This window comes from Schistocerca gregaria, chromosome 6, assembly GCF_023897955.1.
Source record: "Schistocerca gregaria isolate iqSchGreg1 chromosome 6, iqSchGreg1.2, whole genome shotgun sequence".
NCBI lineage: Eukaryota > Metazoa > Arthropoda > Insecta > Orthoptera > Acrididae > Schistocerca > Schistocerca gregaria.
The window spans coordinates 393,393,610-393,407,956 of record NC_064925.1 but is presented as its reverse complement, the minus strand read 5'-3'; the positions used below and the strand labels follow the sequence as shown (position 1 = coordinate 393,407,956).

General features: G+C 39.4%; 1 protein-coding gene across 3 annotated transcripts in view; it reads left to right on the top strand.

Moving 5' to 3' along the window:
* Positions 1-672: 672 nt before the first annotated feature.
* LOC126278413 (uncharacterized) overlaps positions 673-14,347 on the top strand; it is a 63,617-nt gene continuing 49,942 nt past the window's right edge. The window contains exons 1-2 of one of the 3 annotated variants that reach the window (XM_049978522.1): positions 673-922; positions 1,129-1,420. In XM_049978522.1, the coding sequence (XP_049834479.1) occupies positions 1,195-1,420 (226 nt within the window). In that variant the 5' untranslated portion in view covers positions 673-922; positions 1,129-1,194. Of the gene's footprint in view, positions 994-1,030; positions 1,421-14,347 lie in introns of those variants that run through there. The other 2 variants (XM_049978521.1, XM_049978520.1) reach the window with 2 other exon arrangements.

Below are 14,347 nucleotides of genomic sequence, written 5' to 3'. Positions count from 1 at the left end.
TTTTTTTATTTCTCTCTGATACAACAGCTTCTTCGATTACAGTAACGTTCCGTCAACTAAACTGTCTTTTTAACAAATTGAGAATTGCCTCAGTTTGGTCGGCTACTCAAATTTTAACATATACACTGTACCTCGTCAGAATTTGCTTTCTGTCTTCCGGTTATTTGCTCAGAATTTATTTTTAGCCGCCCACCTGTGAATCTGCAGAACCTACGCTCCAGCTACAAACGAAACTGAGACGAAGAAATCATTGTTGTATGTAACATCTAATAGTACGGTCAGTTTTATATTGTGCCAATAAAAAAGTGTGTATCTGTGTGCGTGTGTGTGTATGTAACGGTAAATTACGTTTCTGCTAGCATTGAGCTAAAAATTGATAAAAAACCAATACAGACTGAATAAACAAGTACGATTTTTAATCAGCAACTTTTAATGTAAAGGGCAAAGGAAGATCTCATTAGCCTTCTCTTAATTAACTGCAGTTGATAATCAAAACCCTTTTCGTCTTGTTATAATACTTAGTTACTCCAAAACTTTTTGTAGCTGCTTGCTTTTGATTTAAACTCTCATGGTAGTGCAAAGCCGAAAGATACGTCTATTTTAATTCCAAAGAATCACAAAGTAATGAGAAATTTTTTTTCCCTTTTTCACGTTTCCTTCTTGGATGCGGTTGTGAAATCGTACGTACTATAGTTCTTCGAGCTCTGTTGAATGACTCTAAATTTGTACAATTTTCTGATTTTTCAGTTATCAGAAGGTTCCAGGAAATATATTATTCCTTTCAACCAAGAAGATATTCCAAATTACGCAATGCAGTCATAAAGTCTAAATCGCATCATTTTAGAGGAAAATACCTGGAAGGCAGATCTGAAATAATCTGTATATGCAAAAACATTAGTCTTCGGGAGTTTCCAGTAGTAAGGTATTTCGCCGTCAAGATCTAACGCACGTTACTAGATACGATGACTGGACCAAGAAGTTAAAGTCGTACATGTAATGTATTTTCCTTGTATTCACAAATAACAGCATTTTATTGAACATTTAATCTTTGCATTGAGAACAGACTCTATGTATTAAATTACTCCTTGCTGACGTCTTTGTTGTAGTTCGCGGAATTTATTTTTACAGATACCGACACTAGCGAATCCTTACTGACCGTGAAAAGTGGGAAAGCTCCTTTTATCCGCCGATGAAATGTTGGTTTACTTAATTATTTTGTCGGTCACAGCCATTTCACGGAATTACGCTGCTGACGAAGTGCAACAAGAATCACACGTAAGAACGGAAAGAGATGAAACACATGCAAACAAATATCCGTTTCTTGCGTACGTCAATATCGGTAATAACTCCTGCGCTGGTGCTGTTCTCTCCGATTCTTGGGTGATAACAGCCAGAGCTTGTGGAAACACAACTGCTCAAGGTAAGTGTGGTAAAGGAACGTAAAAATGCAAATTGTACTTCGTGCAGATATTGGTATGCCTCTTTAATACAAAGCATAACTTGTTTACCCAGATGTCTCGTATACTTAGAAAACAATTTAGCTCTAAACGCAATAAATGTTCTTAACATGTCGACTGACACTTTTTAACAAGTACTTGTCATTATTTGGCAATCTTCAGGATATGTTGCCGCTGACTGCTATTAATTATACTTATTTGCACCGTATGTTCATCTGATTTTTTTTCTGTTCATATACAGTACGTGCGTCTTTGACTTATGGAAATGAAAAGTCAGGGTCTAGTGAAGCAGGGGATACAACCCGTCGGCTTTGACCAAAGACGTCATACATTACTCATAGATAATATTTTCTTCACTTTCTGCCATAGATAATGCAACAGTTCTGAGTTCCCGATAAGCGCTATCATTGTACATTAAAATAATTGAATGTGCTTTTAAAAGAGATCGCTACATATTGTTCAAAACATTCTTCGTGTGCATTTATTTAAATAATTGCTTGTTTGCAATTCATTCGGTACCTTATTTCATTCATAGTGATATTGAGGTAAATTGGAATTTTAGCTTATTATTTTAGGACAGTTTTTAGTATCTCTTTTTCATTTGTAGGTATGGATGTATCTGTTCCAATGAACATGAATTCTTTGAGAGACGCTATGGGCGTAGACATGCTAGCCACGATTTGTTTTTTTTTTTTTTTTTTTTACAAATGTGTGGTGTCGTTGCCCAAATGTTCGATGTCGTGAGTGCGGCTAACATATGCGCCTCACAAGTGTATCTCGTCGCCGTACTCACGACTTATTCGAATGGCGCTACAACCAAGTTCGGTTGTGCCAGTCCATTAGACGAGGGACGTGGTTAGAAAAATCTAAGCTCGCCTTGAGAGACATTATGGAAATCACGTACTGATTATGTTTGAGATATACTGTGTGGCTATGTGTCCATGAATGTCGTGTGAGTAAGCGTACAGTTGTGGATTGGTACTCTTTTTGCTGGAAAGTTTGTGGAGAATACATGAAATATAGGGGGCCGTTGGGGGGGGGGGGGGGGGGGGGGGGACCTGGTGTTATGGTCGAAAATGACGAGTCGCATTTCGGCAAAAGGAAGTACAACAGGGTGGAACCTCCGGTGGGATTAGGGGTTTGGGGCGCTGTAGTTTCAGGTGACGACGTACTGCACAAGTACTGCCTAATCGAAGGAAGGAAGTTTTGTCAGCTTAATTGAAGATCACAATGCAGAGGTTTCCTCTGTAATTTCAGATGGCTTTCCTTCATTTAGGGAAAAGGGGTTATCAGCATCTCGTAGTTAATCACAATATTTTATCCACAGAGGTTTGCACAAATAGGATGGAGGATTTTTGGTCAGCTGTGAAACCTCCTGCAGGGAAGGGGAAACGCCGGATTTCCTCACTTCAAAGTCACTTAGACCAATATTCATGGAGGCGTAATATTCCCCAAACATATTGCCCGTTTAAATGTTTTGTTAAATGTGATGGGCAAATGTACCGTCCGAAATATGTTAGCTAATTTCACATTAGGATAGGGGGTGGAGGGGAGGTAATGTGTGTGTGTGTATGTGTGTGTTGTGTGTGTGTGTGTGTGTGTGTGTGTGTGTGTGTGTGTGTGTGTGTGTCTGTGAGTGTTTTGGTAATGTTATGCTTGTTTTGTATGTGGGTATGTGATTTTTGTTGACATCTTTCGAGGCGGGCCGAGCTTCTGTTCCTTTAAGAAGTTCCCGTGTGGTAAGTTTAGTTTTCAATTTTTTTTCTTTTACTGCTCTTGACTATTTTGAGGTATTTGATTGTTGTATTACGCTATTACGTATGTTTTCGTGTACTCCAGTACGTATAGAAATTTCGCGGCTGTCGTTCTTCTTTCGTTTCCCAGCACTAGTATCAGTACGATTTTTTTCGGATCTACTAGCAATATTGAAGGCGAAACGCCCAACGCAACTAAAATTTGTATCCCGTCTTTCAGCTGACCTTTGCACTGACACTATCTATTCGAAAAGAACGACATATGTAACACTGATGAGATTTACCTATATATGTCAACTGGAGAGCAGGATACAAATGTTGTGTGTAGCAGTACAGCTCAACTAAAGAATGGGATACTATTGTCACTGCTCTGATCTAAACTATAACTTTCAGTCGATACTGTTAACGCCGAAGGCAAAAAAAAAAAAAAAAAAAAGAACTGTACCCCATAGTGAAGTACGGGATACAAATTGTATATGTGTCGTCTTATTGCCTCTTCGTGTAGTTCCACTGAGGTACAGTTTTCAAATGTAACGTTCGTCCATTTCCACGTTTTCGTTTGCAATGTACATAGATATACGTCAACGGAAGTATGGGATACAAATATTATGCACGTAGCTCCTTATGCCATCGGTAGTACTACTATCTACGTATCAACAGACTGATAGTGGCCGCGGAGGCTATATAAACAACACATCTAAAATTTGTATCCCGTGCTTCAGTCGACCTATACAGTTCAGCTGAACAACATGATATTAATGTTAACAAAAACGAAGAAATCGACGTACGCTAAACTTGTATCCCGTACTGCAGTTAACCAATACAGTTCGAATGATGTTAGAGATACAACCCATATATATATATATGACATGAGGTATTCTATGCTACCAATATTTCCATCCATTTTTCCCCTTAATTTTCCACAGAAATAATACGATACAAACAAGCGATATCCTTAACGTGGGAATATTACTTGCCTTGATATATGTAAACCAAATTTTTTGTCTTTCGTATTCCTTTGTTTCTGAACACAACTTGTCAGCTGTTACATCTGTGTAATAAATGATCTCTGGAAAATTCTGACGTCATTGGTCAAAGCTGACTGGTTGTATCCCGTGCTTCACTATAGGATACAGTTTTTTTTGCCTTCGATGCTAATAATATCGACTGAAAGCTATAGTTTGCGTCACAGCAGTGACAATAGTATTCCATTCTTTAGTGGAGCTATATAGCTATACAGAACATTTGTATCCTGCTCTCCAGTTGACTTATATAGATAAATCTCATCAGTGTTAAATATGTCGTTCTTTTCGGATAGGTAGTGTCAGTGTGAAGGTCAAGTGAAGGACGGGATCCAATTTTAGTTCTGTCCGGCGTTTCGCCTTGATACTGCTAGTATAGATTCGAAAAAATCGAACTGATATTAGTGCAGGGGAACGAAAGAAGAACGACACCTCCGAAGTTTCTATTACGTACTAGAGTACACGAAAACATACGTAATGTTGTAATACAACAATGAAATACGTCAAAATGGTCAAATGCAGTAAATGAAAAAAAATGGAAAACTGAACTTACCATACGGGAACTTCTTAAAAGAACCGAAGCTCGCCTAGAAAGACTCTACAAAAATCACATACCCACACACACACTCACACACTATCAAAGACATACACACAGATACAGACACACATACACGCACAGGCACACACATTCACTCCCACCCCCATCGTAATGTGAAATTAGGAAGGTACATCTGCCCAACACGTTTAACAAAACATTTAAACTGGCAATATGTTTGGGGAAGACTACGCCTCAATGAATATTCGCCTAAATGACTCTGAAGTGCGGAAGTCCGGCGTTTCCCCTTCCCTACAAGAAAATTCACTGACCAATAACCCTCTATGCTATTTGTGCAAGCCCCTGTGTATAATGATCTGAACTCAACATTGCGATTAACTACGAGATGCTGATAACCCCTTTCCCTAAATCCCTATATGAAGAAAAACCATCTGAAATGACAATGGAACCCTCTGCGACGTGGTCTTCATTTAAGCTGAACAAAACTTCCTTTCTTCGATTGGGTACTACTTTCAACACCGTCACACTTTTGACCTCCCAAACCCATAGTCCCACTGGAGGCTCCCTCCTGTTATACTTCCTTTTGCCAAAATGCGACTCGTCAATTTCGACCCCAACGGCCCACTAACGTTCATTTGAACAGATAAATGCATACCTACAAACGACAATCAGATATTAAAAATTCTCCTAAAATAAGAAACTAATAGTCCAAATTATCACAATATCACTAAGAATTAAATTAAATACCGAATTAATTGCAAACAACAAATTATTTAAATAAATGCACACGAAGAATATTTTGAGCAATATGTAGCGATCTTTTTTAAAATCGCATGCAACTATTTTAATGTACAATGATAGTGCTTATCCCGAACACAGAACTGTTTTTTATCTATGGCTGAAAGTGAAGACATTATTATCTATGAGTAATTATGACGTCACTGGTCAAAGCTGACGGGTTATATCCCATTCTTCAGTTGACCCATAATTCTGTACATACGAAGGATTATCTAAATTAAAATAAAATAAAAAAAAAACTTACGTCGCTTTGGAAGAAAGGGCAAACATGAACCATGACTTGTACTATAGTTTTTGGATCATCTTCTGCTGTGTAATAGAGAGAGGAAAAGTTATTTAGAATGAGGCTTCGACTCACTTAACTTAAACTTCATGATCGTAATGTGTCTCGAGACTGCTGAAGGGAGTTAACATGGCGCAGTATCAGCAATTTTTTATCTGGGGGGTCTGCATAGCACATTGCGTACATACCCAAAATCAGACTGAAATTGAACACGACTGTGATATAAAGCTGTTAACCAGACTCATATTTCAGTTTTAAAAATTTATCACTGACAGCAATGATGGCGATCTGTGCTGCTTCGATTGGAAATAAAAATTCATCAGAGGGGGAACATTACTTTTCTTAGGTACATTAAACTCCTAGTTACAGTCATAAAACAATTAATAAGCATTTTATGTGTATATTATTTAAGAGACATAGTGGAATTAAGGCAAATTTATGGTAGGTAAGTGTTTGGTAAATTCGAGCGTAGAAGTGTACTGTCAGTTTATTCGTTGAATATATAGATATTTCGAGCAATGTTTATGCAGGTGGGATTAATGTGCGACCGTCTGAATCGTTTCTTCGATATTATTCAGTAAGCCACTGTGTTTATTTTACAATAGTAATAAAGTTGCTATTACATGGTGAATGGTTATGTGCGATTACCATTTCATTTTCCCTGTGGCTGAACAAATATTGTACCAGAAAGTACAAACAGAATCATTTATTTCCTAAAGGTGTTTCAAATTTGATGAATCGCTAATTCGTACAATACCATCGAACCAAATTCGATGTTTTTCGGGACATTTTTCATTTCCGTGTATTATGAAGTCTTACAGTAATGCCCCAGAAACATAGTTAATTAAAACAGAGACTCGACAGTAAAAATTAGCAACATCTGTACTGTGCTAGTTGCTTGAAAGAAGCGAATGGTCTTCGAGTTGATCTCTCTAAAACCTGAAGCGAACTTCATTCCACACATTGAACGCATTTGGTTTTCTGCGACACGCGTGTAGTCATGTACAAATTCTACGGTATTTTTGAACCAGATGATTTTATTCTAACGATTTAGTGGCATTCAGAATCTGCAAGGCTCTTGTGGGACTAACCTACGTCGCAACATATCACGTGATTTTCGGGGGCAATGTTCATTGGCGACAAAAATTCCGTAATGTTCATCTGAATGTTCACTTCAACAATATCCCTGCTTCGTGTTTTTGAGATAAATCAATTTTTTATCTCTCCTGTGTATAAGAAACACAGCACTATCTCTTCTGTTTCGGGGGGCACTCTAGTACTTCATCTGCTTATCGTTCTTTTTTCTGCGATAAATAAGTTTATTTAACACGTAATATTTTATTGGGGCCTTCACTTCAGTTGTATAGCTTTTTGATTATATTGGTTTTGTTTTCTTTTTGAAAAACATCAAGTTGTTGTTTTCCCGTGATAAGGGTTTCGAATTACACTTGGTAGGTACGGTACATATTCTTCTACTGTATATGTAAACGTGTGTTGCAGTGGCCACTTGACGTATACAGATAATGTGTGCTTTGCGATACTATCTTAGATATTAAGTTCTTACTGTGTGTTCTGATAGTCATTCTAGCTGCATAGTTTTTTCATGGTATTTTTATTAGTTTTATTTCCGAAAATTGTTTCTCTTATTAATCTGTGATTTCGCCTCGGAGCTGTAATTGAAAAAGATTCCTTTTCGACGCAATACATTATCGTAATCATAACTAACTTTTTATTTATTATTCAAAATGCGGCCCAAAATATGACGCTATAATTACCTTGTTGTTTACTTCGGCCGACGAATGTTCACTACGTCACCGGTAAAAGGTAATGGCTAGAATAACAGTTTACACTTTGTCCCAAATTTGTACATACGACTCTAAGCGTTATACTACAAGTATATTTACGTCCAGAGTTCAAACAACTTACCATACCGTACGCTAAAAGAAATAGTTTCAAAAAAACGTACACAGAAAGAAGCGTCCAACGCAGGTGAGAACCTCATGATTGTATCGTTGATGGTCGTTTCACTCGCAGCTATTTTAGCTATTGTTAATAGGTCCCAGCGTCTCCACTGACTCGAAAAATGGCGACATGTTTTGAAGGAAGTACCAAAAGAACGTTACAATCTTAACTGTAATTGGCAGTGTTTATAAACTGCCTCCACACATTGTGAATTATTGGTATATTCTGCAGCACAGAAATCATTTCGTTTGGAACTGGTTATTAGCTACCTAATATTTCATATTTTCCGCTGTCTCCAACAATGATGAACATTGTAAACATAAGCTATACCACAGCCTAAGCTCGTGTGAATCTCCTAAAAACTGAACAGGAGAGTGAATCAAGTCCTCCACTTGATTGTAGACTGCTTATCAGTTATACTGATGGTTTAATACTGTGTCCGGTTTCTTATTTTTATTTAAGTTGTGAAAACGCCAACCGATCCTCAAATTATATCATAGTGTGAAAGAAAGTCGAACTAATTCGGGTGATGCAGCTGGAATTAGATTAGGAAATGAGACGCTTAAAGTAGTAAATGAGGTTTTCTATTTGGGGAGCAAAATAACTGGTGATGGTCGAAGTGGAGAGGATTTAAATATAGACTGGCAATGGCAAGGACAGCGTTTCTGAAGGAGAGAAATTTGTTCACATCGAGTGTATACTTAAGTGTCAGGAAGTCTTTTCTCAAAGTATTTGTATGGAGTGTAGCCATGTATGGAAGTGAAACGTGGACAATAAATAGTTTAGACAAGAAGAGAACAGAAGCTTTCAAAATGCGGTGCTATAGAAGAATGCTGAAGATTAGATGGGTAGATCACATAACTAATGAGGAAGTATTGAATAAAATTGGAGAGAAGAGAAATTTGTGGCACAACTTGACTAGAAGAAGGGATCATTTGATAGGGGATATTCTGAGGCATCAAAGGAATACCTATTTATTATTGGAGGGCAGCGTGGAGGGAGACTAAGAGATGAATACACTGAACAGATTCAGAAGGATGTACGTTGCAGTAGGTACTGGAAGACGAAGAAGCTTGCACAGGATAGAGTAGCATGGAGAGCTGCATCAAACCAGTCTCTGGACTGAAGGCGAAAACAACAACAACGTGAAAGAAAGTTAGTGTTACGTATTCTCTCGCCTCCTTTTGCGGCTTCATGTTTTGTAGTGTCAGTTTCTGAGTACTTGGCGTTGCCCGAGTATGTATTTATTCCTTTCTTCTAGTAGTCCATCTTCTGTTTGCTCCACTCTCTGTCGATCTTCTTATGCCACACTCTCTGTGCATGTCCTCCTCCCCTCTTCTCTCTGTGCATCTGCTCGTCCTCCCACCTCGTCCACATACTCCTTTCCCCTCTGCCCACCTCCCCCTCCACCCTCAAGTCCATCTCCTCATCCCCTCTCTCATTATCCATCTCCTCCTCGACTATATCCCTGTACATCCCCTTCTCCCTCCTCACTCCCTCTCCCTGCTCATCTCATCTTATTTCCCTTCTCCGTCGAGCTGCTAATCTCGCTTCTCCCCTTATTCCTATGTATTCCTCCCCCTGTCTCCATCCATCTGGTCCTCTTTCCTTTCTCTGTCCATCTCCCTGTCTGCCCTCTTTGTCTATTTCCCCTTCCCCATTCTGTCTGCACCTCCTCCACATTGATGTCTGTGCCCAGCTCCTCCTCCTCTGTCACTGTATTTTTATCTCCTCCTTCCCCTTCTGTCTCAGCATTATCACACCCATCCCAACAGAAGAGACTGATGACCCTGTAGTTTGGTCCCTTTATCACTCAAGACAACCAACCAACCAACCATCCCAACAGAAGGCTGTCGGAATTAACCCTCAAACTATTTCTTTCTAGATTGTAACTGACATGTGAACCAAATTTGCTCGACATTGTTCCAGAGGTTTAGGACAAGCTTCCTATCCATGGAAATGCTCGCACACGCAAGTGTCAAATACATTTCACATACAGCCAACAAATTTCAGTCGTACTTCTACACATATCTCTAGCGAATTTCGCCCTGCAGCTTCCTTTCCATACTTCTCAGAGTCTAGACATTGTACCTGCTGAACTATATGCTGTACAATGACATAATTTTGCAGGTATATCTGGTGGTGTATGTGGCTACCTTCTGCGAAAGGTGTAGCGAATATACTTAGTAGTAAGGAAGTAATAAACTGAAATATCGTGCATGATGTAGCAGATTTTGTTGCATTTCTGTGTTTATAGCACCATATCCCAAGAATTATGTGTCGTAGAATGATATAGTTTAACTGGTACATTCAGTGGTATATGTGAATACTGTCTGCAAACTGTATCGTGAGTACTGTTAGTAGTGATCCATGGGTAAGCTTCACTTCCTGAAAAGCAATATCGTTGTAAGCGATTAGCCGCGCGGGGTTAGCCGAGCCGTCTTGGCCTTGCAGTCACTGTACAGCTGGTCCCGGTGGAGGTTCGAGTCCTCCCTCGGGCATGGGTGTGTATGTTTGGCCTTAGGATAATTCACGTTAAGTAGGGACTGATGACCTTAGCAGTTAAGTCCCATAAGATTTCACACACATTTGAACATTTTTGTAAGCGATTAACTGTTTTCCTTTAATCATTTTTTGGAGCTGGCAGAGGGAACAAGTCTCTTAAATGTTTTAATTTATGTGTAACGTTTCTTGCAAGCCACTAAATGCTCTCATTCTCAAATATTCGATGACGGCATTTTCATCCCCACTCCCACCTCTTTGATAGTTACTGGGTTTTAACTCCCATAGCGATTCATGTTTTCTCTATAAGACTGTGAACATGGCATATGAGCTACTCACATGTATGGAATCATTTGTCATTGTTGTGGTTGTCATCAAACTAACGAAGAGAACACAAAACAATAGCTTCAGTAGCGGAACTCATTATCGCGATACCTTCAATGTACAGGGTGATTAAAATTAAACTTTCAAACCGCTGTAGAAATAACACCACTGATCAGAATTACGTCAAATTGCAACAGAATATTGTAGGAGAAGGGGAAAACATATGGCAGAAGAAAAATAAATAGTTACGAAATGTAACAATAGATGGTGCTGTAAGCATCGTAATTTAATTGTGGTCGACTGCAAATGACTAATGAATCATACAACAACACCTAAGGTTTACGTTTGACGTTAAACAAACTGTACTACTGACTGTGCATGGGTATACAGGTGTGATAATGTTAGTTACGTAATCCCATTCACCGCGGCGAGGTCATATCACATTGGATGGGAAAAATCGCTTTTTAATGGTCCTGAGGCCAAAAAACGCATGAAAAGAATCAATCACATAGGCTTTTAATTGTCCTAAGGCCAAAAACTGGATAAAAAGCATCAATCAAAATGATATCGGATTATCAACTTCTGTGTGACTGGCGCAAAACATGTTCAATATGCTGTCCGGTGATCGAAGTGTTTCTGGGGTCACTTTCAGAATGCTAGGCGCTCAGTTCGGAACCGCGCGACTGCTCCGGTCGCAGTTCGAAACGTCTCTCGGGCATTGATGTGTGTGATGTCCTTAGGTTAGTTAGGTTTAAGTAGTTCTAAGTTCTAGGGGACTGATGACCACAGATGTTAAGTCCCATAGTGCTCAGAGATATTTGAACCATTTTGAACTTTCAGAATGTGTTGCGCAATGCTTGCCTTCAATGTAGCTAAATTAGCGATCGGAACACTAAACACATCTTTCAGATAGCCTCACAGTCAGAAGTCACACGGATTAAGATCAGATGGTCGGGACGGCCAGGCTGTAGGGAAATGACGGCTGATAATTCTAGAATTTCCGAAATGGCGCTTCAGCAGCTGCTTAACTGAATTTGCAATGTGCGTAAGTGCACCATCTTGCATAGAAAGGATCCTATCCACACATCCACGCTGTTGGAGAGCTGGAATGACGTGGTTGCGCAAAAAACTGATAGCGTTTACAGGTGACGGTACAGGTAAAAGGAGCTGAAGCACCCGTCTCTTCGAAAAAAAAAAAATGGCCCTATAATAAAGGATGCCGTAAATCCACATCGCACAGTGACTTCTTCAAGATGAAGTGGTACTGGTTGATTTGGGTGTAGATACTCCGTTGCCCATATCCGACAATTCTGTGTATTGACATATCCTGTCAGATGCAAGTGGGCTTCGTCTGTCCACAAAATCTTCCACGGCCAATCGTTGTCCACTTCCACGCGAGCAAGAATTCTAAAGCAAAGGTCTCTCTTGCTGGCAGGTCAACAGGAACTAAATCTTTCACATGGGTATTTTGAATGTATATCAAAGAAGGATGTTTCGTAGGATTTTACGCACCGTGTTCACGGGTATGTCCTATGTCCGCTTAAACTGATGTCGAATCAATTCGTTTCCTCCCTCCACCAGGTTGCACACCAAAAGAACCTCAGATACATGGCAGTCATCGGACCATGCCCTTTTTCATACCCTTCAGTAGCCGGAACTTCCGCAGAGCGACGTGTGCATAGTCATCTTTCTTGTAAAACAGGTTTACAAGCAGAGCGCTATCCGCATTGAGACAGTAATGGCGGACGTTACAGACGCTAAAGGAGGAAAAGTCGTGTACCTGGCGTATTTACACCGACTTATATGGGTCGTGTGCATGACAGGTGTTTCCACTTACGTATTCTGACATATATAGCGCCTTCTATTAGCCAATTTTTGCACTATTTTTTTTCTTCTGCCATACGTTTTCCCTCTTCTCCATTAATATTCCGTTGGAATTTGACGCCATTCCGACCAGTGGTTTTATTTATAGAGCGTTTTGAATGTTTAACTTTAATTAAAATCACTCTGTACATACGTAGTTAAATTGTGCTTTCAATAAAGCAAGCTCGGTCCACTGTACACCTATACAGAGACCTCAAAATACTTTTGGTAGACTGTGTTGGACATAAATGTTTAGTACGGTTGATTTGCATAGGCAATCTGTATTTACTCCATATTTCTCATTACGTGCCGTATTCGTGTACTATGGCATCTCTGCAATAGCTTTTCTTGGCAACATCGAACAAGCAGTACTAAGCGAGCACTATCTTTTGAGTGGGAATAATGAGGTTCGCCGGTAGCAGAGCGAACTAGTATACGCACAATGTAACTCGGCCTTTTTGCAGGGTATGTTGGGAGCTAAGTCACCTAGCTTATATTCCGCTGCATGGGAAGAGAGGGCGAGAGGGGAAAGTGGCGAGAGAGAAATGTAGGGGAAACAAGAATCGCCTCTCTCTCGCTGGGCAGGTTACACACTGGCATCAACATTGTATTCGCAGTGCCTACTACAATGCTAGAGAATGTTGCATTATTCAGTAGCTAACGTTGATAACGACCGGAAACATTCCGTACCGGCCTGAAGTCATCCGCCTTCAACAGACCTCTTTTGCTTCTAGAAACAGGCCCGGTTATATTATGCTTAGCGTGTCTCCGACCCAAACAGCCTGTTACATGAGAAGCAGCGGCGCCAGAGGAATGAGCTTGGCATCCTTCATGTTAAACAGCCATAAAATATATGGGACTGCGAAATTAGCCTATAATTACGTATTAGCCGCTCCTGTTAGTTTCCTCATATTTCGCAGTGATATCAAACTGTTTGCATATAAATACATATTGTAACGGTCATGCATACATGCATTCCTATGCCATTTACAAGTAACCTTGAAATTGTTATTAACGACGTGGTCTCAAATTTGGTTCAGTATTGGCCGTCAGTCTCAATTTTATGTCGGAGAAAGTAAAGATTTACCGTACAAAATTACTCAAATTCAGAGAGTTCGTCTTTTCGGAGCTGTAAGTCTATATAAATTGAGGAAGAGTTCGTGCTGTAATATATCGATAAATAAACACAACATTCAACTAATATTTACGATTGTCTGATTATACTACGTATGCCAAGGGGGTTGTTTGATTAGGACGTGATAGCTTAGCATATAGAGCGCAAATAGAACGAGCATCAGTTATAATTGTACCTTGTTTCTAGCTGTCTCCTTCGAAGATGTTGTAAATAGGAATAATATGTCCCTTGTTGCGTTAGAAACGGCAATAATTCGCTTCACAAGTATGTCAACATGCTTTGAATAATTCTTCAACTCAGCACAAACCTTTCTAACGTCGTTATGAAGTGACGTTAATAGTTATATATTTTAACTTGTTCTATTGCTTGTAATTTTGGGCGGTCTCAGCTTTTACGAGCATGCATTTTATCTTTAGCACATTTTTCTAAAAATGACTAAAAATCAATGTGAAACGAGGAACAATTGCTTATTGACTATAGAAATGATGCACTATGCAAGCCTAATACGTGTTGTGCACAAATAATTTTTACCAATTTTGAACAAACCAAGGGCGGGGGTATGGTACAATGTAGCTCTTACCCAAAAGTAATAAAAGAATGCTCAAATATAAGAATTCTTAAATGAATGGAAAAATTGAAGTGATCTGATAAAATGATTAGCTCAGTAATGTGTAAGGTTATGGGAGTTGGT